The sequence below is a fragment of the Chinchilla lanigera genome, unplaced genomic scaffold (genome assembly GCF_000276665.1).
Source record: "Chinchilla lanigera isolate Chin_1 unplaced genomic scaffold, ChiLan1.0 scaffold00037, whole genome shotgun sequence".
Classification (NCBI taxonomy): Eukaryota; Metazoa; Chordata; class Mammalia; order Rodentia; family Chinchillidae; genus Chinchilla; species Chinchilla lanigera.
Window position 1 is genome coordinate 14,839,514 of NW_004955438.1, and position 13,722 is coordinate 14,853,235.

Below are 13,722 nucleotides of genomic sequence, written 5' to 3' on the forward strand. Positions count from 1 at the left end.
ATCTCTGTTCCTGCAGAAAGCCAAGTGTTTTTTCCTGATGAATCCAGTGGAAGACATCTCCTAGGACCTGCAGTGTGGGCCGGGAGCAGGCAGGACTGAATTTCCTGATGTGCAGCTGGCATGGGACCGTGCACCTCTGCTTGGCATCCCCCTCCATCCCGCCATCTTGCCTTCTCTGAGATGACCACCCTGTCTCTCACTCTTTAAGGAGTCTTCCCTGACACTTGGCAAGTCCCAGGTCTGTCCAGTGCCCCCTTCTGTCTTGGCATCTGAATCTATAGTTTAGTTCACAGACAAAGTCTCATTTGCATTGTCTCCATCTGTCCTACCTCCCTTCCTCAGACTGTGGAAGCCTCATTTTCACACTTGCTCAATAGGGAAGAGCAGCTTCCAAGGGAGGCGTCTTTTGTTTTAGCATGAGCAGTGTCATGGGGAGTCACCACCGTGTGACATCATGTGAGTCTCAGAAAGAGTACTTTCAGGAAACGCAAACCCCATGAAGCATGTGGAAGGTCCTAGACCTGCGACAATGAAAAGATAGGAGGTCTGGGCCCTGCATTTCAGGAGTATCACTGGGGCCAAACAGAGGCAGATTCTAGAATCAGAATCTAGACCCAAGAGAGCACTAGAATCAATTGGAAAGCGCCTGGGCTAACCCCGTCCTGGCAGGGATGCACAGTTTCTGGGCATGTTTCCCCACCCATGCAATGGTGGGGCGGGGTGACAAGAGCTATCGCTGAAGAGTCCTTCCTTTCTGGCTCTCAGTGTTTCCCTGTCCTGAGCAGTGACGAGGCTATTTGGAAGGGCCTCTGCTTGGACCCCTAGCCATAGCTCTGGGGTCCCTGTCCCTTTCCTGTAAGCTTCCAGCCAAAGGTGTTTGGGCAAAGCTCATGGATGGAGGCTTGGGCCAGCTGAGACATGTGCAGTGGGTGACTGGGCTGTGGCATCATCTCAGAGCACGTAGGTGCCAGAGCTGGGCCTGAACCTCTGGGCCACAGAAGTCCAGAGAAGTTGCTCCCCTCACTGTTTCACCCTGGGGAATGGGGAAGCAATTTGCATCTGCTTCAGCAGAATAGGCCTTTGGGTAGACTGGTGATTGCAACTGCCCATCCTTCCTCTGTCCCACCACAAACTGGTCAAGTGTGGTACCCGTGGCAACTACAATGTTACTGGACAGCAGGGGCCCCCACCAAAACGCAACTGTGATCTTCAAAACGGGGAAGAAGTTGCAGTGGGCTGCAGGGAGACCACAGGGAGCCAAAGCTGGGAAGGCCCTGGAAAGAGTGGGCACCTCCTCCCTACTCGCCCATTAGGCCCTGCGCACACATCCTCCCTCCCGCTGCCCAGCTAGGAGCTGCTCCCAGCCTCTCGTCTCTTTGGCTTTTTGTCCTCAGGGTCAGTCTGTACTGCTGCCCTTTCCTTCAAGGACCCAGCTTGGTGATTCCCTTTTAGGAAAGAGGGGTGCAGTCAAGATCCATCAGGATCAGGTATTCCAAGCCTTTTTCCTGGTGAAAGGGAGATTCAGAGGAGGTTGATGCAGTGCTGTCACATAAGGATTGGGAAGAGGCCACTGGCTAGGCCCACCGAAGTTCCTCCATCCTAGCCAGGTGTAATGGAGTCTTTTTCTGCAAGTACTGACCCTCTGAGAAGTCAGGCATTCTGCCGCTCCTGTGGTGGTGGTGTCTAGCCTCTCTTCGCACGCTGTGGTGAGTTTTCTGCTAGTGTAGTTCTAATCCATCCAGTGCTCATTCCATAAGTCTGCACACTGAGGACTCACTATAGGCATGGTTTCTCTTTTCTAAACGTTTTCAAAAAACACCTCTCCCAGCCCACCCAACCACATTTCTAGTCATCCAAAGAGAATAAGCAGATTGTTTTGCATCTGTGCCATCCCCCAGGAGTTCCAGATAGTCCCCCTGGACTATGACGTCAACAAAGTCTTAGTCATCCTTCTAACTGTGAGGTTCCCAATCAATTTTTCTAGCCATTTACCTGTCCTTCACTTCTACAGGCTATGAGGACAATCTGTGATTACTGGTGGATGAAAGCATAATGAAAATGTCCTAGCCAAAGGGTAACTCTGGCAAAGCTCTTCAAATGGGAGTCACAACTGGAAAATATATTAAGAAACTCTTATTGGTGGTCAAATGTATTAGAATAGTAATCTCTGGGACTATCAAAGCTGTTTGCTGAAATGGAAAATTAAGTCTGTGTTCCTTGAGGCAGTGTACACTTCACAAATAATAATCCTTGCAGTGATTTTCATGTAATGGTCTCTGTAATGGTTTTAATGTAATGGTTTGCAAGTGATATATCTGACAGGGCCAGGCTTAAGTTCCCAGATATACCTATGAGAGAAATTAATAGCGTCAATAGGATTGCGGAGGAGATTTTGGCTTAGATAGAAAAAATAATTGATTAAAGACCCATGGTATGTTACCTATATCAATAGAAGAATTGACTTCATTACAGCAAGTAGGAAATACCCTTACTGAATGATTTATACAATACCAGTTGAACCCCTGCAGTTCTGCAGACAGCAAAGGTTTGGGCAACATTCTTATTCTAAATTCTTAAATAGTTGAAAGACCCTGTTAGAAAGTGAAAAGACAAATTACAGGTTCAGAGAGCATATTTGCAAATCATATGTCTGACAAAAGACTTGTACCTAGAATATATAAAAAATACCTCAAAACGTTAAAGACATGTAACCCATTAACATGGCCAAAACTGAACTGACATTTTTATAAAAGGTATGTATATTTTCAGTGAGCACATGAAAAAATTTTCAGCCTCACTATAATTAGGGAATTGTAAGTCAAAACTGCAAGAAGATCCACTTCATAGCAACTAGCATAGCTGTATAAAAGCAGATAATAACAAGCTTCATACAGAGCTGGAGGGAATGTAAAATGGTACTATCACTTTATAAAACTGCTTGACAGTTTCTTAAACATGTAAAATTACCATATAATCAAGTAATTTTACTTCTAGGTGTAGACCCAAGGAAAATGAAAACGTACTCAAAAGCTTGTACATAAATGTTCACAGTAGCACCATTCATAGCAGCTAAGGTGTAGAGCTAAGATATAGTAGCTAAGATATAGAGACCTAAGTGCCCATCAGTTGATGAATGGGTAAACACAATGACAGAAGTCACAAAGAATCGTGTGTGGTATGAGATATGAAATACCTGGAATAGGTAAAGTCATAGAGACAGAAAGTAAATTAGAGTTTTCTAGAAGCTAACAGGAGGGAAGAGTAGAAATTTCATGCTTATAAGTATAGCATTTCTTTTTTAGGGTGATGAAAGTTTCTAAATTGATTTTGTTGATGATTATACAATTCTGTGCATATATAAAAAGGCATTTCATCATACACTTTAAGTATGTTTGTTAATCGTACACTTAAATATGGTATGGTAGTTATATCTTAACAGAGTTACTAAAAACAAGAGAACTTAATATTAAAAATAAATAGGACCAGAGTGTAGCTCAGTGGTAGAAACTTGTCTAGGACGTACGAAGCCTTGGTTTCAATCCTTTGCACCACAAAAAAAGAAAATAATAAAAATTCTAAAGCAATCCAATCAGTAAATGTTATAGCTCATGTCTAGATGTTCCCCCAAAGCCTCATTCAGTCCAGGTGGAGCTTTTTTTGAGAGGTGGCTAAATAGAGACTGAATAATTGATTTATGGTATAATGTGAAGATTAAGGATATTAAGATTAAGGGTAGGTGATTATTAAATTAGTCTATTTTGATTAGCTTAACACTGCCCCAATCCTGATAGCCTAGATATAATAAGAGAGACAAAAAGAGCCTTGTCTTGTCCCTTGCTTGCTTGCTTTTGCGGTCTTCTGCTTGCCATAAACTGGTTCTATTTTGTGATGCCCCTCTACCAAGCCACCCTGATTTGGAGCCAGCCTACTGTAAACTGCAACCTCTACAAACTGTGAGCTAAATAAACCTTTCCCCCTTTAACTTTGGGTGTCAGGCATTTTATCTCAGCAAAGAGAGAAAAATAACTAAGACAGTAAATGAACAAAACATAGGAACAAACATTTCACCAAAGAGGACATGTAGATGGAAGGTAACCGCAGATAATTATGTTCAATACCATAATCCACTAGAGAGCCACCCTGATTTGGAGCCAGCCTATTATAAACTGACTCCAAAGCAGGGTGGCTCCTTAGTGGATGGGTGTCGGGTATTTTACTACTCTATTGTATTTAATTTATAAATAAAACGTCATAGATGTCTATCTATGAGAGAAAACATAGGCTTTGGTCCTATCCCCTCAGAGAAGGGGAAACTAGTGCATGTGCCCTTCCTGAAATAACATAATCATAGAGATGGGGAACTGGTCAGTGGTTGCCTGGGTTAGAAGTGGCAGAGGGGGTGGATGTGGCCATAAAGTGGGATCAGCAGGAATCCTGGTGGTGACCACAATGTATCTTGATTGTGGTGATGACTATATGAAGATACCAATGTGATAATGTTGCCTGGTTCTAAGCATACACATACACACGTGCACACAAAACTGGCGACACCTGAGGAGCTCAGAGGATTGTACCATCAGTTTCCTGGTTTGACACTGTGCTCTAATTATGCACGATGCTGCTCAGCACTGGGGAACTGGGAGAAGGTGCTAGACTTCCCTGTTTTGCTTTGCAACTTCCTGAGAATCTAAGCATTTCAAAATAAAACACTTTGTCCATAAATAAGTCAATAGGTAAGTATTTGAGAACCAGCAACGTGCTGAGCACAGTGCTGGGAGCTGGAGGTCCTGTGGAAGAAGAAGGGAAGATGCACATAGTCTCTGCCCTTTGCATTCCTGGGGGCGGGGGAAGAGTGTACTGAGGATTAAACCCAGGATCCTTGCACTGAGCTCCATCCCCAGCCCCTTTTAAATTTTTTATTGCTGGGCGCAAACTTGTGACCCTCCTGCCTCAGCCTCCCAGAGTGCTGGGGTTATAGGTGTGCCCCACCAGTCCCAGCTTCATTTTATTCCTGAGTGACAAGACAGAATTTATTTAAAAAAACAAACCAAACAACCTTCTGATCGCTTTCAGTTTTTCTTGCATGTTCCATTTTGCTTTCAAGACTGTCATTCCCATGAGCGTGGCTGGCCCTGTCCCTAGCTCAGGCTTAATGGTGAAGTCACAAGGTAAAAAGTTTCTCAGTTCCCTCAGAGCAGAGGCAAAGTCTGACTGCTGTCACCTGTCGTCACCTTGGAGTGTGCCAGGTCCTGCTGGATGGTGCCTGTCTCCCACCTTGGAAACAGTTTAGATAGGCTGGCACGTCCCCACTGAGGCTTTTTCTGAGGGACCCCGGAGGTCACACAAGTCAAACATGCCTGTCTGGAGCTGGCACCTCTGCTGGTAGGGAAGGCTGGAGGGCTTGTGCCCCAGGCTGAGACCCGAGGCAGCAGTGGGAACTGACATCCCAGAGGCTCTGGCAAGGTCCAGCTGACATGGTCCTCTTGGCCACAGGTGCCACTGGGTGGGGTCTTGCCCACCATGTTCCGTGGGACTGTGATCACCTCCCGAGGGACAGCGGAAACCAGCCACCTTCTGAGGAAAACATTTGCCGAATCCCTGCTTACAGAAATCATAGATGCACATTATAAAAATCACATGTGTTTCTTTTCCAGTGCATTTGTTTAATGTGTTTAATATCATACTGTTTATCCATTCAAGTCACATACTTCAGTGGCTTGTAGTGCACTCATGGAGTTGTGCAACAGTCCGTTTAAGAACGTTTTCATCACTCCTAAGTGTGAGTGTTCTTATGCCACGGAACTGTATGCTTAGGAATGGTTAAAACGCTAAATTTTAATTTGCCATGTTAAAAAAAGAAAGAAAAGCCCATATCCTTCAGCGGTCACACCCCACGCCCCCTCCCAGCCCAAAGCAGTCTCCAGCCTCTGTCCCTGGCTCTGGCCGGCTCTGCGCCCTGCACCGCTGTCCTCGCTGTCCTCGCTGTCCTCGGAAGGCTGAGCCGTGAGCTTGGCTCAGTGCTGGGTTCCACACAAGGGAAGGAACAGCGAGACCCGTGCTGTCGGGTCTTCTGCCACTTCCCAGCATTGCGATCTGAGGACTGCTTCTTCCTCAACCCGGTAGACACACAGGTGCGGGAATCTGCACCTTCCATAGGATGCCGGGGATGTGGCTTCCTAAAGGAGAGATCAGAATCGGGGGAACAAAGGCTTCTGGGCAAAAGATGGGGTGAGAGCTGAGCACTGAGGGCAGAGAAGGCCTAAGAGGGACTCTTTGGGGAGCCACAGCAAGAGAGCAGCAGGAGCAGCAGGACAGGTGCAGAAGGCCCCGCGGAGGGACAGGGTCTCTGCACCGTACCCTGGGCCACCTGATAGTGTGAGACTCTTCCACTGCACCTACCTCAGCATGATTTTTCTCGCCTACAGCCTCGACCTATTAATACCACAGGAATGCCCTGCCACAAAGGACCACAGACTGGGCGGATTAAAACAATATACATTTCTTCCGTCAGAGTTCTGGAGCCCAGAAATCTGAACTCAAACATAATGGGGTGGGTCCTCTGGAGACTTGGGCAGACCCATTCCAGGGCTCTCTCCGGGCTTCTCACAGTTGCTCTGCATCCTTGGTGCTCCGTGGCTGTAGCTCCGTCGCTCCACTTCCTGCCTCTGTCCTCACATGTCCTTCCCCTCTCTGTGCCTCTCTATCCCGTCCTCATACAGCTTGCTTATAGGAAGGACATGTCATTGACTTTCGGGCCACCCTAGACCAGCATGACTTCGTTTCAACTTGGGCACATCTGCAAAGATTCTGTTTCAAATAAGATCACCTTCACACGCACTAGGGGCTGGAACAGCAGCACAATCCCACCCTCAGCAGCCAGGCATTTGACACTTGCTGTTTTTAGAGTTGTATAAACAGGCACAGAGGAGAAGCAATGGCCTTTAGGAGACGTGCGCACACTTGGGTGGGTTGGCCTGGAAGCCCACACACAAGCCACAGGTTGGCACAGCACAGCTCAGGACACAGGCAGTCTTGGAAGCCAAGCCGTCCACCCGTGGGGACAAAGGACTGTGTATCTCTCAGCAGTGTGTGTTCACCTCAGGGTGAGCTGTCTGTCTGGACTCCGGCGTAAGTTCAAGGTGTCCCTTTTCACCCCTAGAGGAAAAGCCCATAAGCCACTTGTTGGGAGGTCTAAGACCCTGGCCAGGTACCCTCAAGGCCTTTACCCATCTGCCTGTCTCCCCCAACCCCAGAAGACTTTTGTAAACATTTATCAATTTCCCAGACAGTGTGCCATGCCCTGCACCAGGTGTTGAAGGAGACCCAAAGATGGGCAAGCACCCCAATCCCCACAAGCGGGTGTTCTTTTAGGTGTGGCCTTGATGTAGAAGGTGCATTTGTGTGGTCAGGGTGGAGGAGGTGAGTGGCAGGGGCTGGGGCTGGAGAGAAGAGGTCCAATTGAAAAGAAACAAGCATGAGCCTTGGCTAGCTTGTGGTCCTGAAAACCCATAGTTGCACAGTAAAAAGATGTTATACAGATTCAGTACAGTTCCTATCAAAATACCAACAGAACAGTTAGACAGAACTAGAGAAAACAATCCTAAAATTCATATGGAGCCAGAAGAGACCCAGAATGGCAAAAGCAATTTTGAGCAAAGCAAGAGGCATAGCAATACCTGACTTCAAACTATATTACAAAGCAGTAGTGATAAAAACAGCATGATACTGGAACAAAGACAGATATGTGCATCAGAGGAACAGAATTGAGGATACAGCAGCTTTCCCAGACACATTCAGCTATTTGGTCTTCAACAAAGGGGCCAAAAGCATATGTTGGAGGAAAGCTAGCCTATTCAACAAGTGGGGATGGGAAAATTGGTTATTCTGGTGCAGAAGATTGAAAATGGACCTTGTTTTTCACCATGTACTGTATTAAAATAAAATTGGATCAAAGATCTAAACATTACACCCACTGGAAGATAAAATAGACAAAACACTTGAAGATATAGGTGTAGGAAAGGATTGCCTAAACAGAACCTCAATCACACAAGAAGCAACAGCAAGAATCAGCAAATGGGATTGTATGAAACTAAAAATCTTTTGCACAACAAAAGAATCAATCCGTAGAGTGAAAAGACAACCTACAGAGTGGGAAAAAAATTTTACAAAGCAAGCATGGTGGTACATGCCTGTAATCCCAGCACTCGGAAGCTGAGGCAGGAGGATTACCGTGAGTTCAAGGCCAGCCTGAATTGCATAGTAAAACCCTGTCTCTATAAGACAAAAAAAAATCGCTGACTACTCCTCAAACAGAGGACTAGTATCCAGAATATACAAAAAACTTCAAAGAAAATTTTTTAACCACCTAAAATAAAAGATCTAGTCAAGAGATAGGCAAGAGACATGAACAGAATTTCACAGAGGGAGATTACAAATGGTCAGAAAATATGTGAAAAATGATCAGCATCTCTGGCCATTAGAGAAATGCAAATTAAAGCAGTGCTAAGATTCCATCTTACTCCAGAAAGAATGACAATCATTCAGAAAGCAATAGTAAATGCTGGCTAGGCTGTGGTGAGAAAGGAACCCTACTTCACTGTTGCTGGGAATGCAAACTAGTACAACCACTGTGGAAATCAGTTTGAGATTTCTCAAAGAACTGAAATTAGAAATTCCATACGACCCAGCGGTCCCCCTGCTAGGTATCGTCCCCAGAGAGCTTAAGACATCATACTGCGGTAATAACATGCATACCAGTGTTTACAGCAGCTCACGCTGTGATAGCTGAATCCTGGAAGCAGGCTGTCTCCCCATCAACAGATGCTTGGATAAAGAAAATATGGTATCTATATATGATGAAATACTACTCTGCTATAAAGAATGACAGATTTGAGACATTTGTAGGAAAATAGATGCACCTGGAAAGTATAATGTTGAGTGAAATAAACCAGATCAGCTTAAATTCCATATGGTACCTCTCATTTGAGTGAGGCAAAATGCAAACAGACAGTAATAAAGAATGGACAGAAGGGGACCGGGAGATGAATCTCTTGCAGTAGGGAAGCGGGCCAAGGGAACAAGCACAGGGCTGAGGCGGAGGGGACGAGAAAGTAAGTAGAAGAAAGATTTGCCATGTACAGGAACCTGAGAACCTCAATGAATGTAAACATTATATATCATAACATGGGCTAAGGTTAAAGATAGCAACAAGAATGAAAAATGGGATTGGGGGATTGGAGGAGGGAGGGGATTAAAAAGAAAAAAAACAAGCTGTGGTGTATGTGTGTACCCACTCCAGAAAATGACTGTAAACTGCATGAACTGCAAGCATGTACTAGTAAGACAAAAAATAAAAACTTTTTTAAAAAATGGTGATTGGGCCTTTCTGTGTAGAGCCGTGCTACACCCCTGTGCTATAAAACCTGGGATTGTTTGTTTGTTTGTTTGTTCATGTGAGATCTGATACAGCATGCAAGAGGGTCAGGGACGCTAACTCTAACCAGGTAACGCTGCCGGTTTAGAAAAGGACAGCAAGAGGCACGGGGGTGAGGGGGCAATAACTGACTTTACCTTCAAGGTTCAGCAAGCGTTCTGGGAAGGACAACCCATGTCTTGATGGCCAGTGGAGCTGCTAATTATGGGGTGGGCCCAGTAAGCTTGCCTGGGTTTCCTAATGTGCGTTACTCCTAACCGCCCTAGAGGGATTCCCCGAGGAAGGTCTTTCTTAAGCCGCTTTGCAGATGAAGCATCCTTTCTACTTCTCACCACTATGGGGGTCTTTTGGCCCCAGCTTTCTTCAGCCACTGTCTGTGCTGCCCCTTGTGCAGAGGGCTGGTGATGCACCAAATGCAGGCACAAGGTGGCGCTGGGCTGTCCCCGGCCACCTCTACCTGTCCCCGCCACACACCATGGGCTGAGTCTCTCAGACCTAGGTCATTTATAGCCACTCTCCACATACTTCTTGCATTGTACTGTAGTTAATATTTTTCTTGAAATGCTGTTTTAAAATTTTGTATCTAACCGAATGGGAAACTGTGATTTCTTTGCTGTACACAGATGAATGTAAGTTTTTAAAAACATCATGTGAGCTGTTGAAACCAGTGCTCAGTATGTATTCGTAAAGCACACTGGCTCCTCACAGCTGCTGGAGTGCATGCTTCATTCTGTTCTTAGGATCTAAAATCTTCTGCTTCATTTTGCCAAAAGTGATGAGTATGTGTGAATTAATACCAGCTGTAGCAGGTAATGCCCTGGACAGCCGCAAAGTCCACTTTTCACCACCCAAGGTCTCAGTGGCAGCTGGCATGTATGGGTGAACACTGTTAGCAAAACCAGGACCCACACTGCACATGAAGACCTGCACCACCCCTTCAGCGCTCGGAGAGCACCCCCACCCTCCCTGTCTTTGCAGGATACTCACCCAGGGCCTTTCTCGTCTCTCCCCAGTATTGTACCTGGAAGGCTCAGTTCTTGTGTTTGAGGACATCTTCAAACTGATCGCATTCTACTGTGTCAGTAGGTGAGTAGACCAGCCCTACAGGAGTCGTGAGGAAGGTTTTCCCATTCCTGTGTTACGGGACAAGCAGAACAATGCCCACCTGCTGCCGCAGATGTTCCGGGCAAGCTCAGGTGCATATGTGGGGTGGGGGAGGTCAAAAAGGAGTCCTCGGGGGCTGGGGATTTAGCTCAGCGGCAAAGCGCCTGCCTGGCAAGCGCAAGGTCGTGAGTTCAGTTCCCGGTACCGGAGAAAAACCAAAACCAAAAAAAAAAAAAAAAAAAGAGTTCTCAAGGGAAGGATGCAGCCCGGTGGAGATTACCAGGATGCCCTGGGAATCTTGAGGAGAGGTGTTCGTTCTGATGCTTACATGGACTGGCTGGTAAGAGCCCCTCCCTGACCAACACCTGCCTGTCTAGCTCGATGCCCAGCTCCCAGCTTCCAGCTATCTGTATCACCACGTCAAGGACAGCTTGGCGTCTTAGGTGGACCTGACCCAGTCACCTGGCAAGGGTTATAGAAGAAACTTCCTATAGGGCAGCAAGAAAGGTTCGTGCCCCTTCTTAGGCAGGAACTTGTGATTATTAAGCAGCTGCTGGATGGAGCAGACTTCTGGTAACCACACCAGACTGCTCCGTTCATTCAGGCTGGTTTCAGGTCAACAAGAATTTAAAAATACCTTTCGGTGCCCTAAGCCAAAAACCCTTGTCAAGATCAGAGGTCGAGCAGGGTACACTGGAGTCCATGACTCCAAACTGCCTCTACTAAAGCCACGCTCAACCTACAACCTGTGCTCCCCTCCCTCAGGACCCCTGGGCCCCATGGTTGGTTATGGCATGCTGAAGATTAGACTTGATGCCCATAGTTGCCACCCCTGGAGGGCACAGGCATTGAGAGGCTCCCTGTGCCAAGATGAGCCTGAGGGTCCAGGTGCCCACCCTCAGGAGCAGACTCTGCAGAAGAGGCTGGGCCGTAGGACGCTGAGGAAGGGACGTGGGCCCAGATGGGTTGCTGGCAGGGATGTCCGTGATGAGCCCCCATTGACCTGGCATCAGGCTGTGTGCTGGGTGCTGTTCACGGTGTTCTTTCCAACCCTGCCCCAGTAATACCTCACCAGAAAGGACCAGGCTGAGCTGCATATGAGCCCAGTGTTCTGACTCCCGAGCCCCAGCTGCTTGTGCACGCAGAGCGCACTGTACTTAGACCATGGCCAGCAGGATGCAGGGTGCTCCCCGACGACCTCTTCCTCCATATATGAAATTCTAGCCAGAGAAGACTTTCTGGGCAAAGGCCTGGCATGGGAAAACTGCAGCAGCCTCAAGATACGAGAAAGGCAAGGTGGCTGAGAGGCCTCCAGCTCTGTGCCTGGAGCTGCAGGGGCTTCCTTTTGCAGGTGCCGAGAGCCATGCCGCTGCCCATGGGCAGATGGCCCATAGCAGAGCAGTGGATTGAAGGAAGGGAGAGCAGGGGCCACTTAGGGCCACTGCAGCCACCCAGGCTCTGCGTGCCAGACAGGAGGGGTTCAGGTCACTGCAGACAGGAGAATGGGGCTGGGGGAGACGGGGAGGTGCTGGGGCTTTTAACCTGGGCATCAGGAAGATGACTGGGTCTGATCATTTCTTGAGCTCGTCCCTGGTGCCAGCCACTCTGCTAAGCCCCTTGCCAGGATTCAGTACAAGTCTGGGCGAAGGGGTCATTAGCCTCAAAGTGAGCCTCATTGCTCAAAATGAGGAAGGAAGGGAGACACCCCTGGGGCCTGCTGTCCCTAGGATACGCCCAGTGTTGTGACTCAGCCACCACCCTCCTTGCCTGGAGGAGAGGGCTGCCCTCTGATCGTCTTCACCTTTGAAGAAAGCTCTGAACACTGTGCCTGGGAGCTTCTGTTTATAGCTGGTTGCTCAGAAGTGCCCATGGGCTGAGACTTACAACGGGCATAGAGGTGTGCTCCTGTGGGACTGAGCCTGGTGTGCTCCAAAGGGTGCCGCGTCTGGCTCCAGCTCCAGGTAATTAGCATCAGAACCAAATCGAATTGATGGATGCCCAGTTGGTATCTGGAGAATTGGAGAAATAGTTTTTGGTGTTGGGAATACCCTCCACCCTGGGGGTCATAAAATCAGTTTAATGGGTCATGACTGGCTTTTGTTTTTTTATTAATGAAAAAGTAAACTGCATTAGATCATAGAATGTGTTTCATGGAGTTGGAATAAGACTTGTTAAACTTTTAGGGTGTGTGTGTGTGTGTGTGTGTGTGTGTGTGTGCATGCTGCTCCATTCCCCGATCTGACACTGGGAACCCTTGGGCTTGAATATAGGAATCTGCATTTTAGGCAGCTTCCCCAGGGAATCCTGTAGTCTGCACAGTATGGTCAGGTGTTGGAGAAGAAATGGAGTCACTCAAAATTGCCCAGTTCCTTTTGGTGTTTGGTTTTTGATGAGTGTTCCAGTGGCTGCCCACCTCCCCAGCACCCTCTCTAAAAAGCCTCCCTGGCTTTTCCCAACACCCACAGGCTTATCATTAGGGTGTGAATAAGCCAGACACTTCTGTCCCAGTTTCAGTGCTTGCCTTCCCCATCTTCACACCCTGCTAAGATTTACTTAGACTGAGTTGCCACTGGACCCCAACTTTATCACTGAGCTGAGTATACAAGTAAGACCCCCTGAGGCTGAGGTTGGAGGAGTCCGGTGTTTGGTCATTGTCCTCTTAGAATCAGGAAAAGCAAGCAGCTCTGTCAGCCTGACGTGTTTTTTATTGGTATGCAAATTGGTATAAGCTTGGGGAAAAGGGTCTGTTTGGCAAAAACTTTCATTTCTTAAAATATATATCCCCATAGCTCAACATGCTCACATGTGGGAATCTACCTAACAAAAGTACTGACCAAAGTGATGTGACAAACTTGTTCACTGCAGCACTGTTTGGTCCAGTGGCAATTTGGAAATAATCTTTTTTGGCTAAAGATGAATTGGGTCCAAGGATTAAAAGCATGACCTCGGAGACAGTCGGGGTGCATTCAAGTTAGGCATTATCACTTACGAGCTGTGGGATGGGGGCAAGCCGTGGAGTCTCTCTGTGCCTCAGTTCTCTTGGCTCTGAAATGTGTTTAGGGAAAGTATCTATGTCGTGGAGCTGTTGAGAACATTTAAAAAGCTGATCTATGCAAAGCACTGAGTAAGCTCTGTAGATGTTAGCATGAAAGAAAAAGAAAGAAAGAAAGAAAGAAAACAGGAAG

General features: G+C 47.1%; 1 protein-coding gene across 1 annotated transcript in view; it reads left to right on the plus strand.

The window, feature by feature from the left end:
* The window catches only part of Rin3 (Ras and Rab interactor 3), a gene marked incomplete in the record, with an annotated part of 120,707 nt that overhangs the window by 61,648 nt on the left and 45,337 nt on the right, over positions 1 to 13,722 (plus strand). Inside the window, 1 exon segment of the mRNA XM_013517215.1 lies at positions 10,447 to 10,519. Within this exon segment, the coding sequence (XP_013372669.1) occupies positions 10,447 to 10,519 (73 nt within the window).